General features: G+C 52.7%; 4 protein-coding genes across 4 annotated transcripts; 1 reads left to right on the top strand and 3 right to left on the bottom strand.

Annotated features, from left to right (window-relative positions):
* Nucleotides 1-994: 994 nt before the first annotated feature.
* NCS57_00650300 (uncharacterized protein) lies at nucleotides 995-2,050 on the top strand (the record flags this gene model as incomplete). The annotated part of the gene is made up of 1 exon (XM_053056389.1): nucleotides 995-2,050. One exon carries the CDS (start codon nucleotides 995-997, stop codon nucleotides 2,048-2,050), a length of 1,056 nt encoding a protein of 351 aa, XP_052915344.1.
* A 2,504-nt stretch (nucleotides 2,051-4,554) lies between these two features.
* NCS57_00650200 (Methionine aminopeptidase 2) lies at nucleotides 4,555-6,239 on the bottom strand (the record flags this gene model as incomplete). Its single annotated transcript, XM_053056388.1, has 6 exons — nucleotides 6,155-6,239; nucleotides 5,331-6,103; nucleotides 5,013-5,276; nucleotides 4,799-4,963; nucleotides 4,658-4,744; nucleotides 4,555-4,611 (listed from the first exon to the last, which is right to left on the bottom strand). The coding sequence occupies exons 1-6, from the start codon at nucleotides 6,195-6,197 to the stop codon at nucleotides 4,555-4,557; spliced, it is 1,389 nt and encodes a 462-aa protein (XP_052915343.1). The 5' UTR covers nucleotides 6,198-6,239.
* A 443-nt stretch (nucleotides 6,240-6,682) lies between these two features.
* Nucleotides 6,683-8,005, bottom strand: NCS57_00650100 (uncharacterized protein; the record flags this gene model as incomplete). The annotated part of the gene is made up of 1 exon (XM_053056387.1): nucleotides 6,683-8,005. Exon 1 carries the CDS (start codon nucleotides 7,712-7,714, stop codon nucleotides 6,683-6,685), a length of 1,032 nt encoding a protein of 343 aa, XP_052915342.1. The 5' UTR covers nucleotides 7,715-8,005.
* Nucleotides 8,006-11,931: 3,926 nt separating this feature from the next.
* NCS57_00650000 (uncharacterized protein) lies at nucleotides 11,932-14,457 on the bottom strand (the record flags this gene model as incomplete). Its single annotated transcript, XM_053056386.1, has 1 exon — nucleotides 11,932-14,457. The coding sequence occupies one exon, from the start codon at nucleotides 14,455-14,457 to the stop codon at nucleotides 11,932-11,934; it is 2,526 nt and encodes an 841-aa protein (XP_052915341.1).
* Nucleotides 14,458-14,819: the final 362 nt, after the last annotated feature.

Here is a 14,819-nt window from a genome sequence, read left to right as displayed (position 1 = left end):
TGGTTACTACGCTGTATATTAACCGCCAGTTTGAAAGCATGATCACTCACAAAAAGGTCTAGAATCCTTTCGTGGGCAGGCAAATCTTGCCGGAATAATACGATGAGGGGGAGACACACGTCCGGAATCGACCGCTTGAATAACACGAGCTTGTCGTCTTCCGCGAGCCCGACCCGAGAGGCGAATTGACAGCATTCCATTCAACGGAGCTTTTTTTTCTACAGCAGCTACGCTAGGGGACCAGAGCTTAACCAGAGATCGGCTGAAAGGGAAGCCCGGTAGAGCCATCATCTCCAAGTTAGCTCCCCCGCACCCAATACGCATACGCACACCCTGGCTCGTGACAGGCAAAAAACCACTGGGACTGGACTGCAAGGTCATGCCAGCCGCCGACACTACAAAAACAACTTGCCTTTGCTTTTATTAATCTCGCCATCGCCGGCGCTTGTAGGAGCGTCCTTCATTTCCTTCCTTACAGACAGCCTCCACGCGCGGCTGAGGCTCGCGATCCTTCCATCTTGATCCTGCCCCGCTAGTCGGACCGTCTTCGTCTAATGTCCCTCGTCAACCGTTGTACGATTCTCATGGCCAACACCACTATCTAGAGGAGTCGAGATTTGGGATCCCGGCTCTTGCTTGCAGCGACAAACAGCAGCCCAGCGCTTCCCACTTTCAGGGTCCAGGTCTAGATCCGAGGCTCCACATACGGCGCCTGGCTCGTCTCGTCCCACCCCGAGTCGCAAGTTTGCGCTCGCTCGCAAAGGCAACAAAACAAAAAAGCGCCGGGCCCCACGACAACTGGAATTCCCAATTTCCATTGCGCTCTTCAATTTTCCTTTTTCTTTCTTCTTGAGCGACGAGATCATGAAAGGCGTCGAGCCGGTTCTTGCGCAGCGCCTTGTCTTTATCAAGAGACTGAGACGCGTCAACGGCTCCATATCCTGACGACAAAGATCCCCTCTTAAACACTTACCCGCTCTCTGCAAACTGAGCCATGTCTCACCACAATTCGACGGCAGCCGTAGCGACAGAGACGCACGCCGGCAGCATCCCATTACGACTCCCCGACTCAAACCCGAAACCCACCCCCGACCGACCGCCGCCTCCTCCCCCGGTGCCCTCGTCCGATCCCCATCTGATCGCCGCCGAAGATAAGCATCAATCCACCCCGAAGCCCGCCGTCGATCATGGCCTCTTCGAGATGGCGCCCTCTGAGGCCCTCGCCCTGCTGAGCGCCGGCGTCGAACTGCTCGTCAGGATAACCGGGGACGTACCCCCGACGCCACCTCCAAAGTCTCCCACCGTACCGCACATGAGCGGCATGCAGGCCGAGAAGGAGAACATTGTGCGATCACACTCGGACAAGAACCTCGCCAGGATGAGGAAGCAGGCCGAGCTCGAGGCCAAGAAATTGGCCGCCGCCAAGGAATCGCCAGCTCCAAAGCCAGAGAGTCACGACTCGGACGCCATTGACGGTGTCCGGCTGAAGCAGCCCGCGGGCCTCATGTCGCCGCCTCCTCAATCGGAGCCATACGTTGTTGTCGGGGCCGATTCGCAGCCCGTCAATCTTCAGCACAGCGCCATTACGCGCAAGTTCTATAGCAAGAACGAGCCGCCCATTAGCATCAACCAGTATCTCCAGCGTCTACACCAGTTCTGCCCCATGAGCACGGCAGTATACCTCGCCACATCTTTATACATACACCGATTGGCAGTTGACGAGCGAGCCATTCCAGTTACTCGACGCAATGCCCATCGACTGGTCTTGGCTGGTCTTCGGGTCGCTATGAAGGCACTCGAGGACCTATCCTATCCTCACGCCAAAATGGCCAAGGTGGGAGGTGTCAGTGAGGCAGAGCTAGCCCGTCTAGAAATCAGCTTCTGTTTCCTAGTCGGATTTGAACTGGTCGTGGGTGAGAAACGCTTACAGAAGCATTATCAAAGATTGAAGGAGGGGACAGCTCAGCATCAGCACATCCTCGAGAATCTGGACGTGCCAACACTGAGGCTCGGCAAGAGGCCGCGCGAGGAATCACAACCGGTGGCTTAACGACGCATATACCATACTCGTACTATTTTCCATTTGTCGAAGGAGTTTTACCAGAGCATATGTGGGAAGGCATTGCACACTATTTGTACATACGGGTCACGGCCATGTCGAGGATTAGTATTTGTGGGATAACTTGACACATAGTCTAGGCGCGGCATTGATGGGAGATGGCAAAGCACATATGAAGCGAATATTGAGTTTCGATACCCAGACTAGGTCATAATTGACTGCATTCAAAAGTGTTGTTGTGAGTATGTGAGGATGACCATTGGTTGTCACCAGTCATGAGGTTAACACCATTTCGGCCAAACAACGACGAGCACCGTCACACCAACTATGTTCTGACGCAAGAATTACACTATCTGTGCTGTTTTCGTGTGCACATGTCCCGTTTCGATGTCCTCGTGGCCCCCTTTCGGATAAAATGCGAGAGGGAGGGTTACATGGTCAACCGTCGGGTCGGAGCGAGAAATGAGGCTTCGGTGAAGGATGGAGGTTTGTCTCGGTCAAGAGGTCATGGGATGGTAGAATTGGATTGATGGTGGATGCGAGAGAGAGTTCAATATTGTTGCACAAAGAAGGTTCAGTGTCTTGGGAATTTGTCTTAGACATGCCACCTTCACTATCAAAGTGTAGGCACCGCTCAGAATCATGGCGGGATTCGCAAACAAGTAATGTGTGAAATTTTATGTAGTCTTTCTTTAGTTGTTGTATCGTTTCTCCTCTTCGCGCATTTGCAACCTTGAGCTGTTCATGTTGTACTCAACGAGATGTTGCAGGCGAACTATCAGATTCAGCACATCGTCCAGTTACCACCACTAAATGATCCCAGTTGACGATCCTCGCTTATTCTAATACTGGCTATATCGCCAGCTACAACTCAACCTCGATAGTGGCCAATGCAGAATAAGTGATTTCTAATTACAGCAGAGTGACAGACTTGCAACCCACATCAGCTCAACTCGCGCAGCCCAAACACTCTCACTAAACGACATCGACGAAATACGGGCTTCCCACGTCAACGTAAGCATTTCTAATCGCGGCCAGTTCGGATCTATCAGAAGACAAATACGAGGCTATCCCCAGACCGGCGTTTCCCAAGGATACGTGGGGCAAACGCAAATACGAGTATTCTCTTGGCACAACTGTGTCGGCCGCTTTTGTGGTTCGAAATGCAAATCATGACCTGGCACTAAGATAATGAGAATATTCAGCTGTGGTAATCTCAGTTGGTTCGCCCAGGCGGGCTGCTCAACCAAACTCAGGTTCGTGAGCCAGATGCAGTCATCCCCCAACTTGCATGAGCCCGGCTCAACTAAAGCAAGGTACGAGACAAACCTGCTCCATAAGCATCGATTAGAAAAATTTGTTTCATCTCATGACCTGTCGAATCTACACGAGTGTGGTCTCACTTGAAGGAGGGGGCGTGTCAGGCACTCGGAGGCACAATGAGACAAAATACATCCATGTCTATAGAAAGGCGAGAACAAGATCAAGGAACGAGGAGTATCAAGGAACGAGATCCAAGTTGAGCGCATGTGGAAATGCGCACTGCGAGTTTCGATAAAGCCGAAGCCGAGTATCCATCCAACACGAACTGGAAAAAGGGTTGTGGAGCGCAACCAAAGTTCCCTCTTGTCTCGACGTGGGGGAGGGGCTCTTTGATGTCCTGCGCTAGCGTGCGTGGGTGCCTGGGGAAAAGAGGAGAAAGGAAAACACCAAGACTCGCAACATGTGTATATTTTGGGACTTTGGTAGAGCTTCACATGTGTTTGGCTTGAATTCATCTATAGGTCTGCAGGTATGGAATGCAACAGATGCATTAGTAGCCGTTGTTCCCGGTGAAGCCATCAGTGATTGCATCACCACTCATTCTCTCCAACACCCTGTTTCGTGAAACTGGACTTTCGTTTGAACCAGGGCATATTCCATGGTTACAAACAAAAAAAAAAGTTATTCCCTCTCCATCTTCCCTCTTCTTCCGTTGCCTGACACGCCCCCCTCTTCCTCAGGCCCCATGACACCACAAGGCATCCAACCTCAAAATGGGAAAGGGTAGTTCCCCTCTCACGATCGACGAGGGGTGGTGGTGGGGGTGTAAGCATTCAAACCATCTGCATTCAGCTGTGCATGTACCCTGGCTTGCAGCAAGATTTTTGAGTCACTCATCACTGGTCAATGGCCGGACATGTCCAATCGCATGCTTTTTGGAGGTGTGTCATGTCAATTCCTTCAGGCAACAGTTGCGACTTCGGAGGTTTAGCCCTGTGATGTTCAACACTGAAACGGTTGAAATGATAGTTTGTATAAGAGTCAATCTAGACTAGTTGGTCAAATAAATGTAGTGAAAGTAACTACTGCAAACTGTTGAAGTCGTGCAATGGTTGTTGGAACTGTTGAAGTTTCTTGATCCCATACAGAAGCAGAGTTGAATCTGCCATGGAGCAGTAACTACTCCCAAGCCGTGTTGAACATCGTGGCTCTCCATCAAACCAAGTAGCAAACTAATAATCACTTCCTCGACTCAGAATCTCCTTGCTAGACTCTCGAAGCAGAATTGTCTAAAAATCGTTAGTCAAAATCCCCTATTAGCATAGACAAACTCACATGCTCAAACTGAGCTGAGTACGACCCCTTGACGTCGGCAAGCGGTTCATAAGCCTCCAGCAGACCATTGGAAACCAGGCAATTCAGCTTTTTCAACCCATTAGCACAAACACTTCCTCAACACTTTACTGTGGCACTCACCCCGGCCAAGTACCGCTCCTGGCCTAGACGCTCAAGGTAGCGCCGGCAAAACACAATGTTACCAAAGTTCTCCTTGATGACCTTGTGCAGCTTCTTCGCCGAGGCAAAAGGCAGCGACGCCGGAGACGGACCTCCATTCTCCAGCTTGTAACCGTAGATTCCGACCTATTCCGATGTCAGTTTCCTCTTCCCCCAAGAGAACATAACCACTCACGTCATCGTACAAGCGGCCGCGCCCCGTGGTCCCAAACGTCTCGATGGCAAAGACTTCCCCCTCCTCCATCTTGGTCTGGTCCGAGTTCTTGATGAAGGGGATCGACTTGCCGCCGTGGATCCGGTAGTGCTGGATGTTGTGCGCGCTGATGTTGCGGACCGGCTTGACCGGGTACGTCTTGCCGCCAATCTCTACCTCGTAGCTCTCCATGGCCTCCTGGATAGCCGCACTGACGTCGCAGATGCGCACGTCGATTCCAGAAGCCTGAGGCATCGTTAGAATCCTTGTCTCCGGTTGAATGTAGAGATGCTTGCTCACCTTGATGCCGCTATTGGTCGCGTCCTTGACCGCCGCGAGGAGGTTATCATACGTGGGGTCAAATGACATGGTAAACGCACTATCGACGATCCATCCGTTGATGTGCACGCCAAAGTCGACCTTCATGACATCCTCGTACTGCAGGACGACATCCTTCTGGCCAGGGTTGGGCGTGTAGTGTGCCGTCTCGTGGTTGAGGCACAGGCCGGTTGGAAACCCCATCCCGGACTTGAGGCCATCGCCCGGTTCGAGGCCCTGGTTGCCGAGGAGGGCTCGCACGCCATCCTCGATGCCGTTGGCAATGTCACGTAGTGTCTGGCCTGGCTTGACGCTCTCCTGAGCCCACTGGCGTACTTGGCGGTGCACTTCTGCCGCCCGGCGGTACTCATCGAGGAACGCAGGGTCCTCAAGTTGCTTGCGGTCAAGGGCACGCAACTCCGCCGCAGTGGTGCGAGCCGTGTTGGTATCCTCATAGTCGAGGAACTCTCCTGCAGGATACTGTCCAGGAGCAAAGAGCTCACTCAGCGGCACCCTCGGAGGGGATGATTGGTGAGTAGCCTTCTTGGCCTTCTTCTTCTTGGGCTTTCTCTTCTTCTTTTTCTTCTTATCAGATGCATCAGTCAGCGGCACGGCGCTAACGACACCCTCGTCATCATCGTCGTCGTCGTCGTCGCCGCCTTTGTCACCCACACTCCCGTCCCCATCACGGGACAAGTGAGCGCCTCTTGGTTCTCCGCCGGCGGAGCAAGGGTCGTTTGAGAGGGGACCGCCGCCTATCACAGTGAGCACTCATCCAGAGTCATGGTGGTGAGTCGTGTTCGTACCATTTCCCTGCGGGGGGTGATCTTCAGATATCTTGGCGCCCATTCCGACATGAACGCAGAGTCTTGACTTGATAATTGTGAGTTGCTTGGATGATCTTGAGATCTGAGCTGACTCCTCACGCGAGCAATGATGCAAGTAAGAAAGCGGTCAACAATGGCAGAATGGATAAGTTATGAGATGCTCATGATGATTTCACTTGAGATGATGAGAAACAGAATGTTTTGTTTAAAATCAAACCCCATTTTTGGATTCTTTTTTTGTTCTTTTGTGTATCTGATTTCTCCGTATTCCTCCCTCATCGGCTCTCTTCCGAATGAGTGGTGTCGGTTGGTATCAATAAATCCCAAGCCCAAGTGCTTTCATCCAATATCATGTACAAGTTTCCCAATAACCATGCCCAAATCTAAATCAAATCGCTAGTCCCAATAAAACCAAAATGCTGTACTGTTTGTCCGAGATCCCAATCAAGAAAGCCAATGATACAAGAAGAAATACACAGAAGAAACCGATATCAGACTCTCAGTCGCTTACTCCCAGCGGTACACGCCGTCGTCGTAGAGTACTCGCTGCCGCCGGCTGCCGGGGCCGACTGAGGCCCGACGCTTGGGCTGCATGCGCTCCATCAGACGCTTTCGCTGGGCCTCCTCCTCCTTCTTCTCCTCCTTCTTGGCCAGTTTGCGGGCCTTCTCCTCTCGGCGCTCCTCCTCAAAGTTCAGCCGGCGCACGGCCTCGACGAGCTCAGCCTCGCGGTCCAGGACCTCGACTGAGGGTCGCTTGTAGGTAGAGGCACGGCGAGGACGAGGGGGAGCGGGAACTGCAGGACGGCCAGCGATCTCGGCATTGGCCTCGGCGATGCGGATGGCAAGTCGCTGGGCAGCCTCCTCTCGTCGCTTCTCCTCTCGCTTCTGCTCACGTCGGATCTTGCGGGCCTCCTCGCTGTCAGAGTGCCGGCTGTCACGAGAGCTGGAGGAGGCATGGCGAACATGCTTGGAAGATCGGTGGTTGTCGACAACCTCAATGATGTGACGCTCAGGCTTGGCCCGGTCGTCAACAATCACTGGTCGTCGGTGAGAAGCATCGCGGGTCTCGATAACGTAGGTGTTGGGGTTGGGAGAGGCGGGAGCAGTGTGAGGGGCAGTCCAGGTCTGAGGTGGTGTGCGAGAAGTAGGCGGGTTGTCGACCAGGACGATGCGATCAGCGTGCCGTGAGCTAGGTCGACGCTCCTTCTTGTGGTGGAAATCGAGGACCTTGTGGCCGTCAATGTAGAGGCCAGATGCCCGCTTCTTCTTGCTGGACGAGCTGCCGTATGATCGGTCTGACTCGTCACCAGAGCGGTAAGATGGCGTTGAGGGCACAGGGCTGTACTGAGGAGTGGGAGGCAGCTGGGTCATGGTGGGATATGTTGTCTCGGTGTAGTTGACGAGCTGGCTGGGGTGCTGGAAAACGTAGTTGCTGGCGCAGACCTGGCCGTGACGGGAGTTGGCGCAGAGCGTGGGCTGCGAGTACTGCTCTGTCCGGCCGTCAGGGTAGACGTAGGTGTAGATGTTGGTGGTGCACATTGTGTCGGTGTTGGAGGGTTCTGGGCGCTGGTTGCGCGGTACAGGAGGGTGCTCCTGGATAACTACAGGAGGCAGACGAGTCCTGTTGGGAAAGAGTCGAGTCTGCTCTGGTCGTGGTGTTGAAGGGTTGCTGTTACGGCGACGATGGTTGTATAAGACGTTATCAACAACGACGGGAAGCTGTTGAGACGACAGTGTGTTGGTGAGAGAAGTCAATGAAGACTGCTGTTGTTGGAGAGGTCGTGGGTATTTATGAGCCTTTTGATCCAGATGGGATTGAGTGTTTTGTTTGGCTGGTCAAGAAGAGGAAGAGGGCCCTTGTTTATATAGAAGAGAGGCCGCAGGTCAATGGAAGTTTGGTGGGATGGTGTGCAGGGACTTGAGTCTAAGCCGGCAACTGCTGGATCAGGAAAGGGTAGGGGTGGATGCCTGGGGAGTGAAGAAATGGACTGATGGACTTTGGAGTATGGGGGGTATCAAAAAGTGGAAAATATGCGGAGATGGGGTGTGTTGTTGCCTTGGGGTTTGAGCGAGTCTGATGGATAGGAACAGGACTTTGGTTCGCCAAGCGGATCGCGATATATACATCGGGACCTGGGCTGAACAAGATGGTGGTGTTCCCTCCGAGGCAGCCTCAGAGCTCAGGGTGGGGATGGCCGTTTCTGCCTACCAGCCCTAGCTGCCAGGGTCTGTCTGTGAGTGAGTGTCTGCGGCCACTAGACGACCCCTGCCACGGGCGCCAATGGCCTTGGGAATGGCCTTGTGGCCCCCAGGTCCACCATCAGAACCATGCCGATGACTCCCTCTTCCTGGGTCAAGGGGACAGTCCAATGGCGGTGCCTGCTGAGCCACGGCCTTCTCGCTAGGGTCACCCCTGACCGAGACAATCCTTGGTCCCAAGGGTTCACCACCACGGAAGAGTAAAACACAGCCCAGTAACAGTCCAGTCCGTAGGATCGAGTTGTTTCCCGTCTGGGGGAGGGACGGGAATCGACACGGGAGACGAGGGGGACTCTGACAAGCGACGAACCAATGCGAATCCAATCAAGGGTTGGACGTAGGGCATTGACGGGTACGGTATCCCGCCAGCTGGTGAACCCATCGCCAACTTTTTAGGAACCCGTCCACAAATTCGTCCAAGCGTAGGACTTTGGACATGTCATGTACCACGAGGTGGTATGCCATCTTTGACAGTTTGCTCATGACGATGGAGGCGGCTCAAGACGCGGCCTTGGGTTGAAACGCAAAGGACACAATTGTGTTGACATCGATTGACATGCACCGTACACCATCTTCTTTTCGTGTCTGGGAGGTGGTCTGCGCACACCATCCATGAGCAGATCCAGACCATCACACAAAAAAAGGTGCCTCGCAAAAAGATTCGACCCTAACGGACTGCGACTCACTCGGAAAGTCCCAGGCCACGCAAAAACATGTCGCCAACACCTTCTCTAATGCCGCCGTCGGCCGTCTTGTCAAAAAACCTGGATCATGGGGTCATTTTCTCTTGTATCCGGCATTGACTCATCGAGTCTGCAGACACACAAAGGAAAGCCGATAACACTAGAGCAGAGTGTAGACAGGCCACCTACACGCCCTTGCACACACTGACCTCGTCCTAGAATGCGACAGCGACAAGGACACGCCCTCCAACCGGCGAGTCGGGAGACGGAGTGAGACAGGATTTGGGTAGGGCAGGGCGTGACTTGTCAAAGTGTACAATACGGCCCCATCATCATGCGCGTGCTCTTTGTCGTCCCGCAATCGCAATCATTGACATGAATGTCGCCCATCTCTCATTCGCTCGCAACCTCACCCATCTCCAAGTCCGAGTCTCAACTCCAAGAGCCCCTGCAGCAGTGGGAAGCCAGAGCGGGCAGTGCCTGGGGCCCTTGGAGTCCGCCTATCGAGGCTTGGACCTCGAGAGTGGACGCCTCTGGCAATCTGGTTGCGGCGCTAGAAGGTCCTCTAGCGACAGAGGCGCCACATCGTCTACCACAGCCTCAGCCCTTCCACCAGGGTATGAGAGGCTTTGGCGTCAGATTTGATCGCGATGGCTGCTCAGCCTTGCATCGATCCCAGGTTTTCGATCAAGAGCTTGAGCAGAGTTTGATGATCCTGAAGGATTCATTGGATGCCTCTTCCCCTCTGACGGGCATGCCGTCCTCCACCTGTCTGTCCATCATCCCGCCAAGATGCAAACCACACGGGAGCTAGATGGATGGCACAGATGCCTGTCACAACGGGACGCACAGTTCAGTTCAACGGCCACTTTAGGGAAGTCGTCTTGGAAGCAGCCAGAAGCAGCCACTGTCAATTGTCGATTCAATTCGACTGCATGCAGAGCCAAGGGCGTGCATCTTGTTTGTGACCTTGGAATTGGAGATGCAAGATGTCGCACTACTGCGAATAGCTTCAGCGAGTGCAGCACAACGCCCGCTTGAAACTCTCCTCGTCCATACCCCGGAGAACCAAAGATCCAAATGACAAAGATGCTGCCTGCCGAGACGTCTCCATTCAGGACTCAAGACATGGGCAACCGTTGACGTGCCTGGCTCTGATCGATCCATCACGCGGCCGTTTGTGAAGGGACCTGCGTCCAACCCGGCAACTCCACAGGTCCGTGTTTGATTGGTTTGTGGCAGCCACTTCTCAAGACACGATATTCATCAAGACGAACGCCAATCCCATGAGCAACCTCATACAGCTCTGAATCAGAGCCGTTCGCTAGGAAGAACTCGGCCTGACGCGTCAGGACTGACAAGTTGCCTCTTCCTGCAGGCTCTGCTGATGGATCAAGAAAACTCGGCAGGACGCGTTGCTCGCCGCTCACAGTCACCCTCTCAGAAAACGGCCCCCAACGGCCCCCAAGTGTGTGCCAGGGCTGGTCGCTAGGGCGATTGCCTTTTTGGCTGCCTCACGGACTAGGCCAATGAGCGACATGGTTGATACGGACATCCGTTCGAATCCAGCTCAGCCGGCAGCATTTTTACGCGTCCGCACATTTGTGTCCAAAGATGGTTGCTGGTGACGATACCTGTGCTTCATTCATGGTGTTGATAGAACTGCAAGAACTCGTGGCCCCTGCTAAAGGGCCAAGAGTGGCGAGGTTCGTTTCATCAAGGACAGGTACGTACCGCCAAGAGTGGTCACCACAAAGCGCTTGCCGAAAAGGGAAAGGCCAGTCAGCCCTGTGAGGCAGGCACGACGGTCTCTCAGGCAGCCGAGCTGCAAGCAAGAGCTCTCTCAATCGCGCCTGCCTGCACTGCCCCCTCCGCATCCAGGTTCCATCATCATCGAGCTTCTCTTCTCGTTTACAGGCATTTTAATAATACATCATCCCCTGGTCATGATGCTTAATTTTTTGCTCGCTTGATAATAAAAAGTCACAGGGGCTTTATGATGAAACCGATCAGCCTCTGGGATGCCTCTCGAGTCCTGGCCCCCAATGTCTCGAGTCCCGAAGAGCTGGAACATTTTGCAAATTTGACGCGCGCTTCTTCAACACCCACACAAAAGTAAATTAAATTGCAAATGTTTCGGGCTGGGCCGTTGATTCTGGCTAACAAACCGTTCCCTTGGGTTCACCAAGCGCCGTCATGAACTGACAGTTGGATGATCGATCAACCAACACAACCATACCTGGCAGTCAATTCCGTCTAGTGTAGGAGTGGCCGTATTTGGAGACCATGAAATCTGCACATAATTTGACTCTCTTCGCATCAATTTCTCGCCTGCAGCCAACATGTTTGAGATATTTGCAGCTCTTGTCATGACCAACTTATGATTGGTGATCCTCTCGCCAGCCCTTCTCCTTTCGTCAGCAACCACTTTAGTTCTAAACATATCCAAGCCAGCGGTGGCAATTCCGATCCTCCGTTGACATTTTCCGATAATAGATGCCTGTGCTATTTGGGGTTCCCATCCCATGGCCGCGTTTCATGTGGCCGTTGTCCGCGCGGCAAAATCCAGCACGCGACGTCGTCAACTCTAGGGTAGTGCTATTTCAAGCTGAGCAGCACCTTTTCAGCTCAGTGGCGGCTTGAGATGGAAAGTCTCAGAAGCATGATTTCTGTTGGTGGCATGCTCCTAAAATTTCCAACGAGACGGGCTTACGGATTTGCCTTCATCTTGTTGCCAATATTAGCAGCGTGGCTATTTCCAACATCCCATGCAGACACATCTGTAGGCGTCGAATCTTACGCGTAAACTTGCAACTACACTCTCCAATTGAAATCAATGTCAAAGAATCCCTTCTCGGGTACCTTGAAATGCGAACATCGCACTGGTTTCCCCTGACCATCTAGATATCCACCCCTATCGACTCCTTCATTGCCAACCCGATTCCCCCACCAATCCAACACCACCCCTGGATGCTGCAACGCAAAGTACATGACCAACCCAGAGATTCCAATGGCCGCGCTGAACGAACTCGTCAGGACGTACGCGTACTTTTCCCACCACTCCGTGTGCCGCCGTTTGATATAGTAGTTGAAGACAAATGCCAATAGAACGCCTCCTTGGATGTAGGACCAGTTGAAGGGTGCCCATCCTAGTGGTCCAGCAAGAAAGATGGGTGAGTTGACGTTCTTCCAGAATGATCGCGGCCATCGCTTTCCAAGGTAGTAGACGACAATTGGAAATACTAGTCCAAGGGGCATGAGGTATGTGATGGCAGTGTAGGGAGCTCCAGGACCGAATAAACGTCTGGGACCGATGCATCCCCACATGACTGTCGACATGAAGAAGGAATGAGTGTGAGGGCATGTGAAACGGTCCTTTTGTCTCTCTGAGCAAACATCTTCAATGTTGCGTAGAACCCAGTGGTTGACTCCAAGCGCGACAAAGCCTGCTAGGACAGTCGCCCAGACTTGCGCGGCAAATGCCCACCGGGGAGGAATCTTTGCGTAGTGGGCCAGTTTGAGATCCGAGAGGAAGTTTACAGATTGATGCGTTGACATGAAACTGAACATTTTGAAGATCATGTTAGGAATTGCCCTGCCTTCTAGGACATAGCCGCCAATGACCATGGCTAGGAAGGCTGTTGAGATTTGGATGTTGGTGATCGCCGTCAGAATACCAAGAGGGATCTGCAAGATTGCTGTAAAAATGAGGGCCAGAAAGATGCCCCATATGGGCATATCTGTCGGCCAGACTGTGACAGAGACGCAAGCCATGACAAAGGCGAGGACGAGGATGATGAGGTACCACCAGTGAGGACACTCTGGGTAGACAGCCATCAACCTGTTGTGCACGTCTTTAAACTCTTCTTCCCTCGACTTGCCGGACCAAAAAGCCTTGAGCCCGCTCATCATGTCGTGACGATGCCAGAGATAGATGTGTACGGGAAGACAGATGTAGACCATGAAGACGGCAACATAGTTGAGGGATTGAGTTGTATTTACCAATGGCGGGCTGTATTCGTAGTATGCTGTTTCGTTGAGGGTGAAATTTGGACTCAAGATGCGAGAGACGTTGTAGATGTTGCCCGTGTTGTCGTAAATCTTGTTCCCGTTGATGGGAAAGTATCCGCCTTTCCAGACATTGTTGAAGTACATGAACGGCGCAACGACGAATCCCGTCAAGGCCATCCCGCTCGCAAAGTTGATGACTGTAAACAATGGCATGATGATGGGGTCGACCATGTACGTCAACATGTTCCAGTCAAGGGATGGCAGCGGATTCAGGCCGAGGCCGCATGTTGCTCCCGCTATCAAGGCGAGTGTGACGTTGCCGGGGGATATCCAGGTTGGCCAGTTGAAGAGCGCAATGCCTGTGAAGAGGTAGTTTGGGATCCAGTAGTATACGAACATGGCGCCGAATGCGATGTAAAAGAATTTGTACCTCGAGATCGTCCAGCCATTCGCGCTTCGTCCTACTTCTCCATCGTCGTCGAACAGCGCCTTTGTCAATCCAATGTTGGCCAATCCCTTGGGCCAGATCATCGGAGCCGGATAGACAAGAAATCGACGAGCCATTCCGGCGCAGCCGTACCCGATAAGCTGAGTTGACAGCAGAGTCGTTATCTGCCAGGGGATGCTATTGGCGAGGACGGTTTCGCCGTAGAAGCGTTCTAGCTTCAGGACCTGGATGATCCCAACGATGTATGCGCCTGTCGAACCCCCTCCAAAGGAAACGTTTGTCATGATTGCTATAAGAACATGTTCCTTCTGATTGAACGGCCCCGGATTGAGCGAGAACTCCCAGGATAGTATCCGAAACTTCCTCTCAGGGAACCACCTAGCCATCAACAAGCCCAACGGCATGGACAACAACTGAGCGACGTAGGTCGAAATCTCGATGGGCGGCATTCTCAATGAGAAGAACTGACATATTGCGGTTCCGCAGATGGCGAAAAGTGTCCCTAGGATAAAAACTCTAAACGTCCCCACGGGGAGGGAAGGATCATCGGTAGGATCGACGACGGCTCGAACTTCGGGATATATGGAGTTGTTGAGCATAAGGTCCTTTTGCTCTTCAAAGTCGGCAAAGATGCTCCGCGCGAGCTCTGGGTCGGCGTCATTGCTGTTGTTGAGATATGATCTGGCTCGATCGAGGACTTGATGGGGGAAGTTTTGATCTCGTTCGTGCTCCTTGAGTAGGATCTTGAGCTTTTCGACTATATCTGGCTCGGGGGTGTCGGCGTCAAGGGCTGGATCTTTGAGCTCTGTGGCAATGGGCTCGCTTTCATGGGGTGATGTCGAGTCGTTTGATATCGCAGCCTTTGTCTCCTCTGATTCCATCTTGGATACGGTTCTACAGAGAGGAGCAATGAAAAAACAGGTCTATCAAGGTTGTGTGAATTTGCGTCTATAGCTCTTATGCATGATGGCGACATTCCCAACAGAATAAGCTTCTGAAGTTTTCACGATAACCACCCAGAGGCTGAAGTATATGAGCGATAATGCAATATGATAAAGCCAAGATACTTCTTGTGGGAAAATCGAAACTGGGAATAGAACGATGACTCTCCATCGTTCAGTAGACGAGGTTGGCGCAAGGGCTTTAGAAGCCGCGAATCCATCAAGATATTGCTTCACATAGGTTACAGCCCCCAGAGGTGGATGATGAAGAAACCATTGATTCTCATGGTGTTAAATGAGAG

Source organism: Fusarium keratoplasticum, chromosome 4 (assembly GCF_025433545.1).
Source record: "Fusarium keratoplasticum isolate Fu6.1 chromosome 4, whole genome shotgun sequence".
Taxonomy (NCBI): domain Eukaryota; kingdom Fungi; phylum Ascomycota; class Sordariomycetes; order Hypocreales; family Nectriaceae; genus Fusarium; species Fusarium keratoplasticum.
Note: the sequence above shows the minus strand (reverse complement) of the source record. Positions and strands in the feature narration are given on the sequence as shown.